The 13937-nt window shown below is 42.1% G+C and overlaps 1 protein-coding gene across 3 annotated transcripts in view; it reads right to left on the bottom strand.

The window, feature by feature from the left end:
• Window positions 1-247: 247 nt before the first annotated feature.
• GINS3 (GINS complex subunit 3) overlaps window positions 248-13937 on the bottom strand; it is a 115129-nt gene continuing 101439 nt past the window's right edge. For all 3 annotated transcript variants that reach the window (XM_054455112.2, XM_054455111.2, XM_054455113.2), the window contains 3 exons: window positions 10812-11368; window positions 2924-3157; window positions 248-1771 (listed from right to left, as the gene is read on the bottom strand). In XM_054455112.2, coding sequence (XP_054311087.2) covers window positions 1541-1771; window positions 2924-3157; window positions 10812-10997 — 651 coding nt within the window. In that variant the 5' untranslated portion in view covers window positions 10998-11368 and the 3' untranslated portion in view covers window positions 248-1540. The remainder of the gene's footprint in view (window positions 1772-2923; window positions 3158-10811; window positions 11369-13937) is intronic.

Here is a 13937-nt window from a genome sequence, read left to right as displayed (position 1 = left end):
ATGAATGGTTTCTGGGGCCCTAGCTATATATAAATGCTGCAGTAGTAATGGAAATCTCATCTTCCTAGGACACAGCACCCTCCTACAGAGAATGTACCTCCTATTTATGTGTACCACACAAGCAAAAGAGCAGCTGCTAAAACATGGATTTGTGCATTACTGTCAAATATGATCAAAGATACAATTCTGATAGCTTTGATGATTATCTGTAGTACTAGTGTCAGAAAGAGCACTTGTACAGAACATATTCATGTACAAAGCCAATCATTTATTTAGCACTAAAATCAAATTATAAAAACATCAATTCCATCTTAAAACAGGCATTTTAAAAGCATTTCTGTGGTTCTAAGTTTGCATCAAGACAGTCTAAGTTTGCATCTGCACAATCTGGATACCCAAATCCCTCTATAATTTCCAAAGACAAAGACAATTTTTGCTAGTTGTGGGGTGTCGGGGGAAGCAGTGATGCCCTGCAAGCAGTCTAATGGGCCCAGGGAACACTGTTTCTTTCTCAACCTGAGGTTGCATCCTTGATCTCCAGGAAAAGAGATTAGTGCTTGCTTAACCAGGTTCCTAGTAAATGGTCAGGGATCTTCTATGCAATAATGTTGCAAAATTTACTGAAGAGGAAAAAAAAGCACAACGGAGGCTTCTTGCCCATTTACACTCGCAATGTTAGATTTCGAAAACAGGGCCCTTCATAGTCAGCAACCAAGTCCTGACTTCCGGATGTAATGCAGGCTGGTTAACACCCCTTAATAACTACTTTGCAATTCCAAATGACTCCCTGACAGCTTTTCTAGACAGGGAGTGGAATAAGTGTGCGGGTGCTTTTAGGCTCTCAGAGGCAAAAACAAGCTCAATTTAACCATTTCCCTTCCGGGTTGACTTCTGAGTTATGCAGATTCCAGTTCATTAAGCCCTGAGTACAGAGTATGAGGCCAACATCTTTTCTTTAGTAAAAGCCATGCCATTCATCTGCCTTTCCCTTTTTCTCCTTTATCTGGGCGACTGTTTTTGGAAACTGGGGTAACTCCCTGCAGGCAGGCAGCAGGAGATATCTCCAAGTCAGGCCGGCAAGGTGGGGTGCTATCCTCTGTACAACCATGAGGAAGATGAGGCAAATAAGATCAAGAGAGCATTTTGTGAACAGGCGATGACCCAGTTTGTTACCTGTGCTTTGTGGCTAGTGAAGGTGTCCAAACTCCCAGACACAAAGAATCCCAGTTGCAACTCTACTGTGATATATCATATAGCAATGATTCTTACTTAGGAAGGACTTTGATTTCTCCTTGGCCGTGGGTTTTTGGGTTAAAGGGCCTGGGCTGTGGGTCAGCAGGGTGGGACGGTCCTGGAAGACTCACAGAGCCAGGGACACCCACATCCTCCAGCATGTCCAGTTCCCTATAATTCTCTATGGCCACAGGAAATAAGTCATGAAATGGGGCAGGATTCTGGTTCTGTACAAGGTCTGCCAGCTCCTATCAAGGACACATGGAGGGATACGTCTACAAGGAGCCATTCTGTGTTCTTCCGGCCTTCAGTCTTCCATATCAGTGAATTTTCTCTTCTTGTAATTCTGAACGAGGTTGGAAGCTGTGATCTGAGAAGCCTGCCCCTTCTCCCAACACTGAAAGTCATTCAGTCCATTCTGCCCTATTTGAAATAAGCCCCTCTCCATCTCGTCTAGCCTGGCTACCAGGGCTGAAGTGTCTTCGTTGTAAGCGTTCTGTGACGAGTCCATGATGCGGCGAAAACGTCCAATAAAAGTCTGGAAAACAAGGGAGTGAGAAGTCAGGGTTGACCTTACACCCCACAAAGTCATATCCATTTTTATCTCAGAACATTTAAATGGCATGAAAAGAAAGAATGATGTGTAGGACTCAGAAGGAGGTCTGAATTCCCCCTAGCACCCAAGTAAGTTATCGCACATTGCTAAGCCTCAATTTCCTCGTCTGTGAAGTGGATTGTTACGAAAATCCAGTAAATTGTTAAGAAAACCAATGAATACATGTAATGCACCTAGCAAATGGCTAGCACACAGCAAGGTCCTTGAGAAGCATCACCTATTATTGTCATTAGTAGCAAATGCTTCTGTTCCAAGAGGCAGAAATGATGGTTTCTTCTAACAGTAACGGAATAAAAAATAATTACGAAAAATTAAAATAAGGTTATACCATAAAGGCTGGGAACAGATGTATAACATTGTTTTGTCCTGGAAAAGTAATAACAATATGAGTTATTGTTTATTACACAGCATTACATAGTTTTACCACAACTCTATAATTTTGGCATTATTATCATCTCCATCAATTCTTACAGGTGAATTGATGTCTAGAGAGGTCAAGTAGCTTGACCAAGTCATATTGCTAGTTCATGGCAGGGCCAAGCCCTAACCCCAGAACAAAGGAAGGAAACAACCCAATAACTCTTGTATTTCCAACAGGAACCCTCAGGCCAGGCCTGGGACTGTGTATCTAAGTGCCTGTCACCTGTAATGCACCATCGCCCTTTTTTTCTCTTTTTTCTTTTTAATAGAGATGGGATCTCACTATATTGCCCAGGTTGGTCTTGAACTCCTGGGCTCAGCGACCCTCCCACCTTGGCCTCCCAAAGTGCTGGGATTACAGGTGTGAGCCACCATGCCTGGCCATCATCACCCTTTCCTCATTTCCTAGAGTTCCTGCTGGCCTCAGCAAGCAAATATGAGGAGTGGCAGACAAGTCATATTAAAAAAAAGTAGATGTGTGTGTGTGTATATATATATGTGTATATATATATAATGGGCAGACAGTGTAACTGTAGGCTGACCTGGAATAATAAACTAAATTTACAAGTCATACACTGTCCTGGGTAAAAGTAGTATCTGTGGCTGGCTCTTGAGACAAGTGCAGCACCACAGGTTTTCACACCCATTACTTGCCTGCAGCAGAGACTGGGAAATGTCTGCATTCTCGGGACTGTCAAAATGCAGGAGTTGGGAGCCAAACCCGTAGAAATGGGGCCCCATTTTGTGGAGGTCCACCACATTGGGATCCGCACTGAACACAGTCCTCCAACCCTCTTGGTAGATCTTGGGGAGTTCCACAGAAAGGATCCGTCGCTTGTTGTCAAAAAGTCCTTTTGCCAGCCACAAGGGTAGTTCAAGCTTGGAACCCTGCAGCATGCACAAATGTAGATTTTAAAAACGGACAAGTAACATAGTAAATGTGTGTGACGAAAAGGAAATACACATCGCCTGCGCAATACTGCCTTTTCTCTTTAGGGGAGTGGCTGTCAAGCACAGAAGACCTGGTCGTGACTTGAAGCAATGAAGTGTGTGGGCTGAAGTTTTATGTGATGATGGAATGGAGAGAGAAAATGGATTTATATAACAAAAACATGGTGGAGAACAAAAATGTAGGATAAGTGAGAGTTTTCTAACTAACACATATAAAAATTGTCCAATTGTAGACACTTCAGAGCTATAGTAAACATTTCCTTTTTCTTTGAATATTCAATATTTATTCTAAATATCCACTTGCCGAGTGCCTGCTATGTACTAAGCACCCTATTGGATGCTAGGGGTCAGAAAGAAAAATAAGATCAACCTGAGCTTGGGTGGCAGCCCCTTTCCATCCCACTTCACAGCTTCAGAGATGACAGCACACATGTCTCTAGTTTTTAAAGCCTCAATAGAATTAGAAAACAAGATGAGGTGGTCATGACAGACCAGAAATTAAGAGTCATAAATCTCCAAAAAATCAAAGGCAAACAACTGGATTGAATGAAGCAATAAGAGCCGAAACTCTCACAAGGGAGAACTGTTGCAAAAAGATGGGAGCAGCTTTGTGGGTGTGGAAGCAGAGCTTTTGGCAAACTGCACAAGACTAGACAGACCAATATTGAGTTCAAGGCTGCCAACACCACCAGGACATGAGGGCCTAAGATCTGAGAAAGAAGGGAAGGAAGTAAGCCCACTATTTGACACCGAATAGCAGAGAAATCAGGCGCCAACTTTAAGATAAATTTAAAAATCAGATGGAAATTCCAGAACTGAAAAATACAATAATTGAACCTAAGAAGTCAATAGATTAAATCAAATTTAACATGTTTACTGGATTGGATTTGGATGAAGAGAGGGCTGTGAATGAGAAAAGGTCAATAGAAAATATTCAGACTAAAGTATCTAGAGAAAAAACAGAGAAGAGCCTAAGAGATGTATGAAATAAGGTGTAAAAGAAAGAAAAAGTTCAACGTGTATGTAATTTGATGGGGAGGAGGGACAGATTGAGGCAAAATAAATGTCTGAAGAGATAATAGCTATATATTATCCAAAATTAAAAAAAGGTATCAAACCACAGATTCAAGGAACATTATGAATAACAAGTATTAATAGAATAAATACTAATAAAATCACAACTAGGCATATATTACCTGAATTGTGAGACCAAAGACAGAGAAAATCTTAAAAACAGCTGTAGATGGGAGTGAGGAACACACTCCCTTTAAAGAAGGAACATTAAGAGTTAAACCCAACTTTTTGGCCAGGGCCGGTGGCTCACGCCTGTAATCCCAACGAAAGGTGAAGCCGGCTGGGCTTCTGGGTTGGGTGGGGACTTGGCGAACTCTTCTGTCTAGCCAAAGGATTGTAAATGCACCAATCAGTGCTCGGTATCTAGCTAAAGGTTTGTAAACACACAAATCAGCACTCTGTAAAAACAGACCAATCAGCACTCTGTAAAACGGACCAATCAGCACTCTGTAAAATGGACCATCAGCTCTCTGTAAAATGGACCAATCAGCAAGATGTGGGTGGGGCCAAATAAGGGAATAAAAGCAGGCCACCCAGCCACCAGCAGCAACCTGCTTGGGTCCCCTTCCACGCTGTGGAAACTTTGTTCTTTAGCTCTTCACGGTAAGTCTTGCTGCTGCTCACTCTTTGGATCCGCACTACCTTCATGAGCTGTAAACACTCACTGCAAAGGTCTGCAGCTTCACTCCTGAAGCCAGCGAGACCACGAACCCACCAGAAGGAAGAAACTCTGGACACATCTGAACATCTAAAGGAACAAACTCCGGACACACCACCTTTAAGAACCGTAACACTCACCACAAGGGTCTGCGGCTTCATTCTTGAAGTCAGCGAGACCAGCGAGACCAAGAACCCACCTGAAGGAACCAATTTCAGACACACCAATACTTTGGGAGGCCAAGGCGGGCAAATCACCTGGGCTTAGGGGTTCGAGACGGGCCTGACCAACATGGTGAAACCCCGTTTCTACTAAAAATACAAAAATTAGCCAGGCATAGTGGTGGGTGCCTGTAATCCTAGCTACTCAGGAGGCTGAGGCAGGAGACTCGCTTGAACCCAGGAGGCAGAGGTTACAGTGAGCCGAGATCACACCATTGTACTCCAACCTGGGCGACAGAGCAAGACTCCGTCTCAACAACAACAACAACAACAACAAAAAAAAAAAGCCAACTTCTTAACAGAAACTGTGGAAGCCGCAAAACAATGGAAATGGAATTTTTTTTTAATGTGCTAAAAGAACATAACTGCGAGTGTAAAATCTTATACCCAGTGAAAATATCCTTTAAAAGTAAAAGTGAAATAAAGGCATTTCCATAGAGAAAGTATGCAGGAAAGAGTTAACACAGTAGGCCTGAGACTGCTATCTTAGCAAGGCCTGCTTGCAAGGTTGGCCCTTGGTTGGCATTTGGGAACTTGGATTTCAGGAGGATTCTCATCCGTCCTAGAACTGATGAGAGTGTGCCTGAACTGTTTGTGCAAACAATGTGATTTATGTTGAACACCTGCTTTCCCTCTGGAAGTCTGAATTTTGGTCTGTGCTAGACAGAAAGTGCCACATGAACAGCCTCCAATAAAACCCTGAAGACTGAGTGTTTAACAAGCTTCCCTGGTAGACAGTATTTCAAACATTTTATCAGAATTCAAATTACTGGAGAATTTAAGTGCATCCTGTGTGACTCCACTAGGAGAGGACTCTTGGAAGCTTGTGCCTGGTCTCCTCCAGACTTTACTCCATGCAACCTTTCCCTCTGCTGATTCTGCTTTATATCCTTTTGATGTAATAAATCTTAACCATGAGTGTGACTATATGCTGAGTCCTTTGAGTCCTCTTAGTGAATCATCAAATCTGGGTTGGTCTTGGGCATCTGTGACACAGACAGAAACTGAGACTTATCACCAGAAGATCCAGAATAAGGGAATTCTGAAGAGAGAATGCAAACGATTCCAGAGAGAACTATGGAAATGCAAAAAGGAAAAACGAGTCATGAAAAGAATATATAAATGGGTATATAATAATAATGTTTTACAGGGGTTTTCAATGAGTCAAACTAGAATACATCACAATAACACAAGAGGAAAAATGTGTTTACGTGTTCTAAGATTCTAGTCATTTCTGTGAAGTCGTGAAAGTAGTAACTTATATAACATTCTTTTTAGTCAGAAATGATTGTGTAATATATTTAAGGCAGCCACTAAAATAACATAATATATAACTAAATAAACTAATAAAAAGGTAAATGAATAATAAATTTGATTAATGCAAAAGAAGTCAAGAAAGGACAGAAAAGGAAAGCTAAAACAGATGGGACATAAGAAAACAGTAAGAAGGTAAAAATGAACACAAATATGTCCATAATTAAATGTAAATGGATTAAATATAACAATTAAAAATCAGCACACTGAACACAAAACAAAACCCAACTATATGCTGCAGAAAAGAGACATACCTTAAATATGAAGACACAGAAAAATTAAAAATAGGATTAAAAATGTCATGTAAACACGAATCAAAAGACAGAAGCATTATTAAAGATAAAGAGAGACGTGGCAATAATAAAAGGGTCATTATGTCTACCAGAAAATTATTAATATTTGTCTAAATTAACAGAAGCAAAAGGATAAATAGACTAATCCATAATCATAATGGAGACTTTAACATTTTTTTTAATCAATTTTTTTTTTTTTTCAGAGAGGGGGTCTTCTTCTGTCACCCAGGCTGGAGTGCAGTGGTTTTCTAGGCTCAAGTAATCCTCTTGCCTCAGTCTCCTGAGTAGGTGGGACTATAGGCATGTGCCACCAGACTCAGCTAATTTTTCAATTTTTCCTACAGACAGGGTCTTGCTATGTTCCTTAGGCTGATCTCAAACTCCTGGCCTCGAGTGATGCTCTCACCTCCACCTCCCAAAGTGCTAGGGTTACAGGCAGGCGCCACCATGCCTGGTCCACATGTTTTTCAGGATAAAAAAAAAAGTAGAAAAAAAAATCGCAAGGATAGAGAATATCTCAACAAAACAATTAACAAATGAGCTAATTTACACATACAGATTATTTATTGCACACTATGACTTCCCATAGACATCTTTTCAAGTCCACACAGAATGGTTAAATTGGTCTTATGCTTTGCCATAGAGCAAGTCTCAGCAACTTTCAAGACTGAAATCATGCAGACTGTTTTCTGGCCACGGTGGAATTGAGCTAGAAATAAAAAATGTAAATGACCAAATCTCAAAATGTTTGAAATTAAGCACTAGTCTTCTAAATACCTACAGGTCAAAAAAGAAATCACAATAAAAATTAAACAGTATTTTAAAATTTTTATTTATTTATTTTTGAGACAGTATCTTGCTCTGTCACCTAGGCTGGAGTGCAGTGGTGTGATTACGGCTCACTGCAGTACTGACCCTCCAAGGCTTAAGTGATCCTCTTGCCTCAGCTTCCTGAGTAGCTGCGACCACAGGTGTGTGCCACCATGCTTGGCTTTTTAAAAAAAATTTTTTGTAGAGATGGGGACGCATTATGTTGCCTAGGCTGGTCTTGAACTCCTGGGCTCAAGTGATCCTCCTGCCTCTACCTCCCAGTGTTGGGTCTACAGGTGTGAGCCACCATGCCTGGCCTAAAAAGTATTTTTAGTTCATTGATAATGAAAATATAACACATCAAAACTTATGAAATGCAATTAAAGTTGTACTTAAAAGAAATGAATAGCTATGAATGTATAAAAGAAGATTGAAAAATTAATGACCTAGGTTTCCATCTCAAAATGTGTGTCTGTGTGTGGTGGGGGAATTAAGCCCAAATAAAGTAGAAGGGAAGAACTAATTAAGAAACTAATGACCTAAAAAACAAAGGTACAAAAGTGAAAACTAACAGAGTCCTAAGTTAGTTCTTTTAAAAGAATAAAAACATTGATAGACTCCTGGCAAGGGTAATCAAGAAAGGGAGAACACAATTTATTGATATTAAAAATAAAAATAAGGACACCACTGTAATCCTACTGACATTAAAAAAATAGTAAAGGAAATTCTGAACATTGTACTGATACCATTGAAAATTTAGACCAAAAAAAAAAAAAATTAGCTGGGCATGGTGGCATGTACCTGCAATCCCAGCCACGTAGGTGGCTGAGGTGGGAGGATCACTGGAGCCTAGGAGGTCAAGGCTGCAGTGAGCTGTATCACACCACTGCACTCCAGCCTGGGCAACAGAGCAAGACCCTGTCTCAAAAAAAAAATAGATAAGGTCAAAGTTTTGGTTAAAAACCAAATATACCAAAACTAACACAAGAAGAAATCAAGTCTGAATAATCCTATAAATGAAATTAAATGTCATACAAACTTTCCTACACAAATCTCCCATGCAGAAGGATTCTAAAGATTTAATGTAGACACTCTGCACTCAAAGAAGTGGAACATGACTCCCTACTCCTTCAGTGTGACAGTGATAATGACTTCCATGCAAAGAGTACAGTATGAAAAAGTGGAGAAACCTAATGAACATTACCTCTGCCAAGGTTCAAATGAACAGTAAAAAGTCCTGTTGATAGTAGGCACCCTTAATATGTGATGAAAATGGCATTTTACCTCTGTGGTCTTCCTCCCTAAAGCTGATAATCAAGTCTAATGCTGAGAAAAAAAGAATAAAAAACAAAAACAAAGAACGCTGGGTGAGGTGGCTTACGCCGGTAATCCCAGTACTTTGGGAGGCTGAGGTGGGTGGATCACTTGAAGTCAGGAGTTCCAGACCAGCCTGGCCAACCTGGTGAAACCTCGTCTCTACTAAAAATACAAAAATTAGCTGGGTGTGGTGGTGGGCGCCTGTAATCTCAGCTACTTGGGAGGCTGAGGCAGGAGAATCGTTTGAACCCAGGAGATGGAGGAGGCTGCAGTGAGCTGAGATTATGCCACTGCACTCTGGCCTGGATGACAGGGCAACTCCGTGTCAAAAAAACAAAAAAATCAAAACCAAAAACAAAACTACCCCCAAACCAAAGATTTCCAATTGAGGAACACTTTACGAAATACCTGACCACCGCTCCACAAAACCGTCGAGGTCATTAGAACAAGGAGGTCTGATTAACTGTCACAACCAAGAGAAGGCTAAGGAAACATGTCTACTAAATGCAGTATGGTATCCTAGGTGGAATCCTGGAATAGAAAAAGGACATTAACTAAAAACTAAGGAAATATGAATTAAGTATGGGCAGCATAGCGCCATGTTTACCAGTGTGTATGGGAACGAAATCCTAATCTGCTAGGATGAAAGTCAACAGATAATGTCTACATTAAAAAAAAAACAACCCAACAAGGTAAGTTTAAGAATATTATTTAGAAATATGAAGATGAATCTTGAAGACACCACTAAAAAAGGTACATGAGCCCTGTGGACTTGGAGGCGGAAGTGGGAAAAGGAAGGCAGGGCCTGCTATTTTTTCGTATAAATCTTTTGGTACTATTTGACTTTTTTTTTTCTTTTTTTTTTTTGCGATGGAGTCTCACTCTGTCGCCAGGCTGGAGTGCAGTGGCACAATCTCGGCTCACTGCAACCTCTGCCTCCTGGGTTCAAGAAATTCTCCTGCCTCAGCCTCCAGAGTAGCTGAGATTACAGGCGCCTGCCACCACACCCAGCTTTCTAGTAGAGATGGGGTTTCACGGTGTTGGCCAGGATGGTCTGGATCTCTTGACCTCAGGATCCGCCCGCCTCAGCCTCCCAAAGTGCTGGGATTACAGACGTGAGCCACCGCACCCGGCCTATTTGACTTTTAAAAAGTTGGTTATGTATTACTTTGATAAAAATTAATTTGAAACAGACCAAACAAAAAACATCGTTCTAAACAAAACTTAGGTGAAACAGGATATCCAAATTAATCATTACAAGCCATATTCCTGGGACAATTTTATATTTGAAGCCATACGGCCTTGGGTTCCGAATCCCAGCTCACCACTAACTGAAGCCCTGGCCGAGTGACCCAATCTTTCTGGTTGTTGAAGGATTAAAGGGAAAAGCTTACTCCCCACACCCAACCATGCTGCCACTACGTAAGCCCTCAGTAGGGCTTACTGATCCTGTCATCATTATGCAGGAATACGTTTAGCAACTTGGGGTTCCTACTTATCACATGCTCTTACAGAACCCAAAGCTGTTTTAAGGCAAACATGATCAGAACTCTAATTCTTAAGTATTCAGCTGGAGCCAATCTTTAAGCATTCAACACACGTTGGAGGGGGTAAGGAGAAGACACTAATTTCGACAGTTTCAAAAAAGAAATCAATGTTGGAGGCTGCCTGGCGACTTAGGATAAATGTAGTTTCACCACAGATGGCGAACAACAAGTCTGGAGACCACCCCAAGCGCGACGGGACCCCCGCGGAGTTTCCAAGAAGTCGTTAGCGCCTTCGGCCCTGGCTCCTCGAAAACTACAAATCCCAAAGGGCAGCGCGCCCCGACGCGGCGTCCCAGGGCCGCGGGGCCCGCCGGGAGCTGCAGTCTTTCCGGGCGGGACCCCGCACCAAAGGCTCACCTGTGGGACCGCGTTGTCAGTCTCGGCGCCTGCGCTCCGCTCCAGGAAGAAAGCGCCAAGGCGAGGCATGGCGGTCTCCGTGCGCACCGACAGCTTCTCGTGGGACATCAGGATGTCGTCCAAAGAAAGAAAGTTCTCCTCAGGCCCCAGCGCACCCGACTCCACTCGGAAATAAGCCTCCGACATGGCGGCCACTTGAGCTTCTCCGCTTCCACTCGCGTGATTCGGAGGAGCCTCAGGAGTTAGGTGTGTACAAGACGGGGAAGCGGAAACCGGGCAGATGGTTGGGGTCAGGAAAGTGGATTGAAACTCGTTTCCCGCGCCTGGGGACGCATCAGACAGGAGCAGTCGATTCGGGCGGTACCGCCCAGGCAGAAGCAATCGATCAAGTCTGCAGCTTTAGAGCAGCGGGACACGGCTGGGGAGCGGTAGGTGGGGGCGCCGGAAGTTCTCTTCCCTCCGCTTGTTGCACGGTGTGGGAACTTTACGAAGAAGCTGGAACGCTCGTTGAAGCTCCTGGACCCATTTGTACTGGATTGTGTTCATGTGATCCTTAACTATTTATATGAAATTAAAAACACTTTGCAACACTTTTAGGAGTTTAAAATAAAGGCATCTTGTGCCCTTCACTCCAGGCCTAAGTCCGACCCTTTCCTACAGTTTTTTTTCACTATGCAACTCCGTTAATCTTAGTATTTGAAATAAACGTTAAACAAACAAAAACTTCCAGCACTATCCCCAGCGAGTTATGGTCTAGATGATGAACTAGTGTGTTGTATTTTGTTAGTATTTTGGTGGGGGTTGGACGGGGTGGGTAGAGGGGTGGAGCACTAGACTGCATATGGCTTGCGAAGGTTGTGAGTATACTTCGGGGTGTCTTAGCTCATCATCAACTCACAATCTCCTTTTGTGGCTCTGAATTTAAATCCCTAAAAATGGAAATCCCATTGGTCCAGTTTATCGATTGGTCCAGGCAGGCCACAATGGTCATAGATCTCCAGCCACCCTATAGATGGGGGTGCCTGTGTTGGGTGCGATCACTCTCCAGTGACCAGGGGAAGGACCATGGTCGCATAGTACCAGGTTTGGTGGCTCTCCTCAGTCTGGGCTATGGGTGGCGGCAGATTGTTGAGAGATGCACTATAGAACTTACTTCGTCTAGAGCATTTCTGGGGCTACTGGAGCCGGGAGTAAAGGGTGTGTGTGAAGGGAGGTGTGTATTAACCATGGATTTTAGTTTCTGTTTTCTGTATTTGATGATGCTTTGACATCTTGGAGCCTTGGGGACCTGGGGAGGAATTGCCCCTTTCAGAGTTAGCTAATTCCTAGAGATAGCAAACAACTTGCTTGTCAACATCCCTTTCATATACAAACCAACCAACCCAAGCCTATATCCCCACACCATCTTTATCCATCTCACACACCAATATTTTCCCTGCCCCAAGTCACTGTAATAAACCACCCCATGGCCAAGTACCAGACAACTAAAATTCACCCCTATATCCCAGAGCTTGCCAACATTATTCAAATTATTCAATCCTAAGCTTGCTCAGACTTCCCTTCCCTGCCTCGCCCATTCCTTCCCACGGCAATAAAGGCTCTGGGCTTTCTCCTCGCTCCCTCTACCTCCTCATTGACCCTAATACTTTCTCGTGTGGCCATAGGCACAGCCCCTTCTCTTGAGAACTATAATAAAACTTTCAAAGGCATTGGCCACTAACTCATTGATTGTCATCACCCAGTCACCTTTATAAATGAAATTCTGAGGACAATGAAAACAAGGTGCAGTGGGGTGGAAAGGAATGTCCAAACTGTGGAAAATCTTGGTACCATTCTAAGGAGTTAGGCCATTCCATAGAAAATGGGAGGAAAATGTAAGGTTTGGGGGCAAATAATAACATAAATCTGGGCTTCAGGAAGAGAATTCCAGCAGTAGATAAAGAAGAGAGAGATTAGATTCTTGTAAGCTGTTCAGTGGGCAGTATTTGGCAAACAATTGGATATAGGAAGTGAAGTATACAGAGTAGTCAAAAGATTCAAGTTTTGAACGTGGTTGACCAGGTGGATGGACATGTCATGAATAGATACACAGAACACAGGAATAGGGGCAGCTGGAGGGAAGGGATGAGTTCAGTTTGGGACACATGGTGTCCAGGAGCTAGTAGACAGGAAGGTCTGCAGCCCAGTGGAGAAAGCAGCCTAGAAGCTTTAGCGAGGAGGCACACTGAGAGGCAGTTATATGAAGGTTTTTTCCTTTTTCATATTTTAAATGTTCAGTTTGTGATACAGTCCAATGTAAAAATAAACACAATCTGCAGTGATAATTTAGAATTTCTCTGATGACATGGATATACGGTACTGGATGTAGTTTGAGATAGAAATATAATTTGGCTAATTGAAGGCAATGTTATTTACTGCCAAGGAGAGTAAGCTATTTTTTATGCTGATATAATTAAAATAGATGCATACTGATTTACTGATGCCAAAGAAAGGCATTATTTTTGTACAAAGACCAGAATACTGGCTCCAAACTCAAATACCACTATTATTTTAATAATAAAGTAACAGGCCAATGTTTAACATAAAATCAGATTGCCTTGTTTGTCTTACTTAATGCCTTGGCTCATCGTGAAACTATCATTGTGTATATATTGTTACTCTATTCAAACTGTCCTCTCCTTGAACTAATAAACAAGTGAATAAATCAGAAAAAGGTGAAGTTAGCGAATGGTTCAGCTTATGATGCTGAACTGCATCAATTCATTTAACAAAAGTGGCATGTGGTTTTCAAGCATAGATATGTGTTAATAGCTTAAATCCTAAGAGCCAGGAGTATCTCTGTTCTCTGAGAAAGGTGTGTTCCTTGGCACCCAGCCAACCAATGTACCAGTATTATGCTGAACAGAATTGCATTATACTGATAATATTCACCATATATTTGATATATTTACAATATACAAAATTTAGTATTCTGAAAAGTGTCTGCTGGATCCTTGAAAACAGAGTATTTTTTTCATTGTAATCCTTTCAAGATTTCGGAATCATAGAACTGCAGTGTTTTAGAACTTAGAACAAGTGTTTTGGTGAACAGGGCAGGGGCCTCTTTAGCTTTTATGACTTGCCCTC

Source organism: Pongo pygmaeus, chromosome 18 (genome assembly GCF_028885625.2).
Source record: "Pongo pygmaeus isolate AG05252 chromosome 18, NHGRI_mPonPyg2-v2.0_pri, whole genome shotgun sequence".
NCBI classification, from domain to species: domain Eukaryota; kingdom Metazoa; phylum Chordata; class Mammalia; order Primates; family Hominidae; genus Pongo; species Pongo pygmaeus.
Note: the sequence above shows the minus strand (reverse complement) of the source record. Positions and strands in the feature narration are given on the sequence as shown.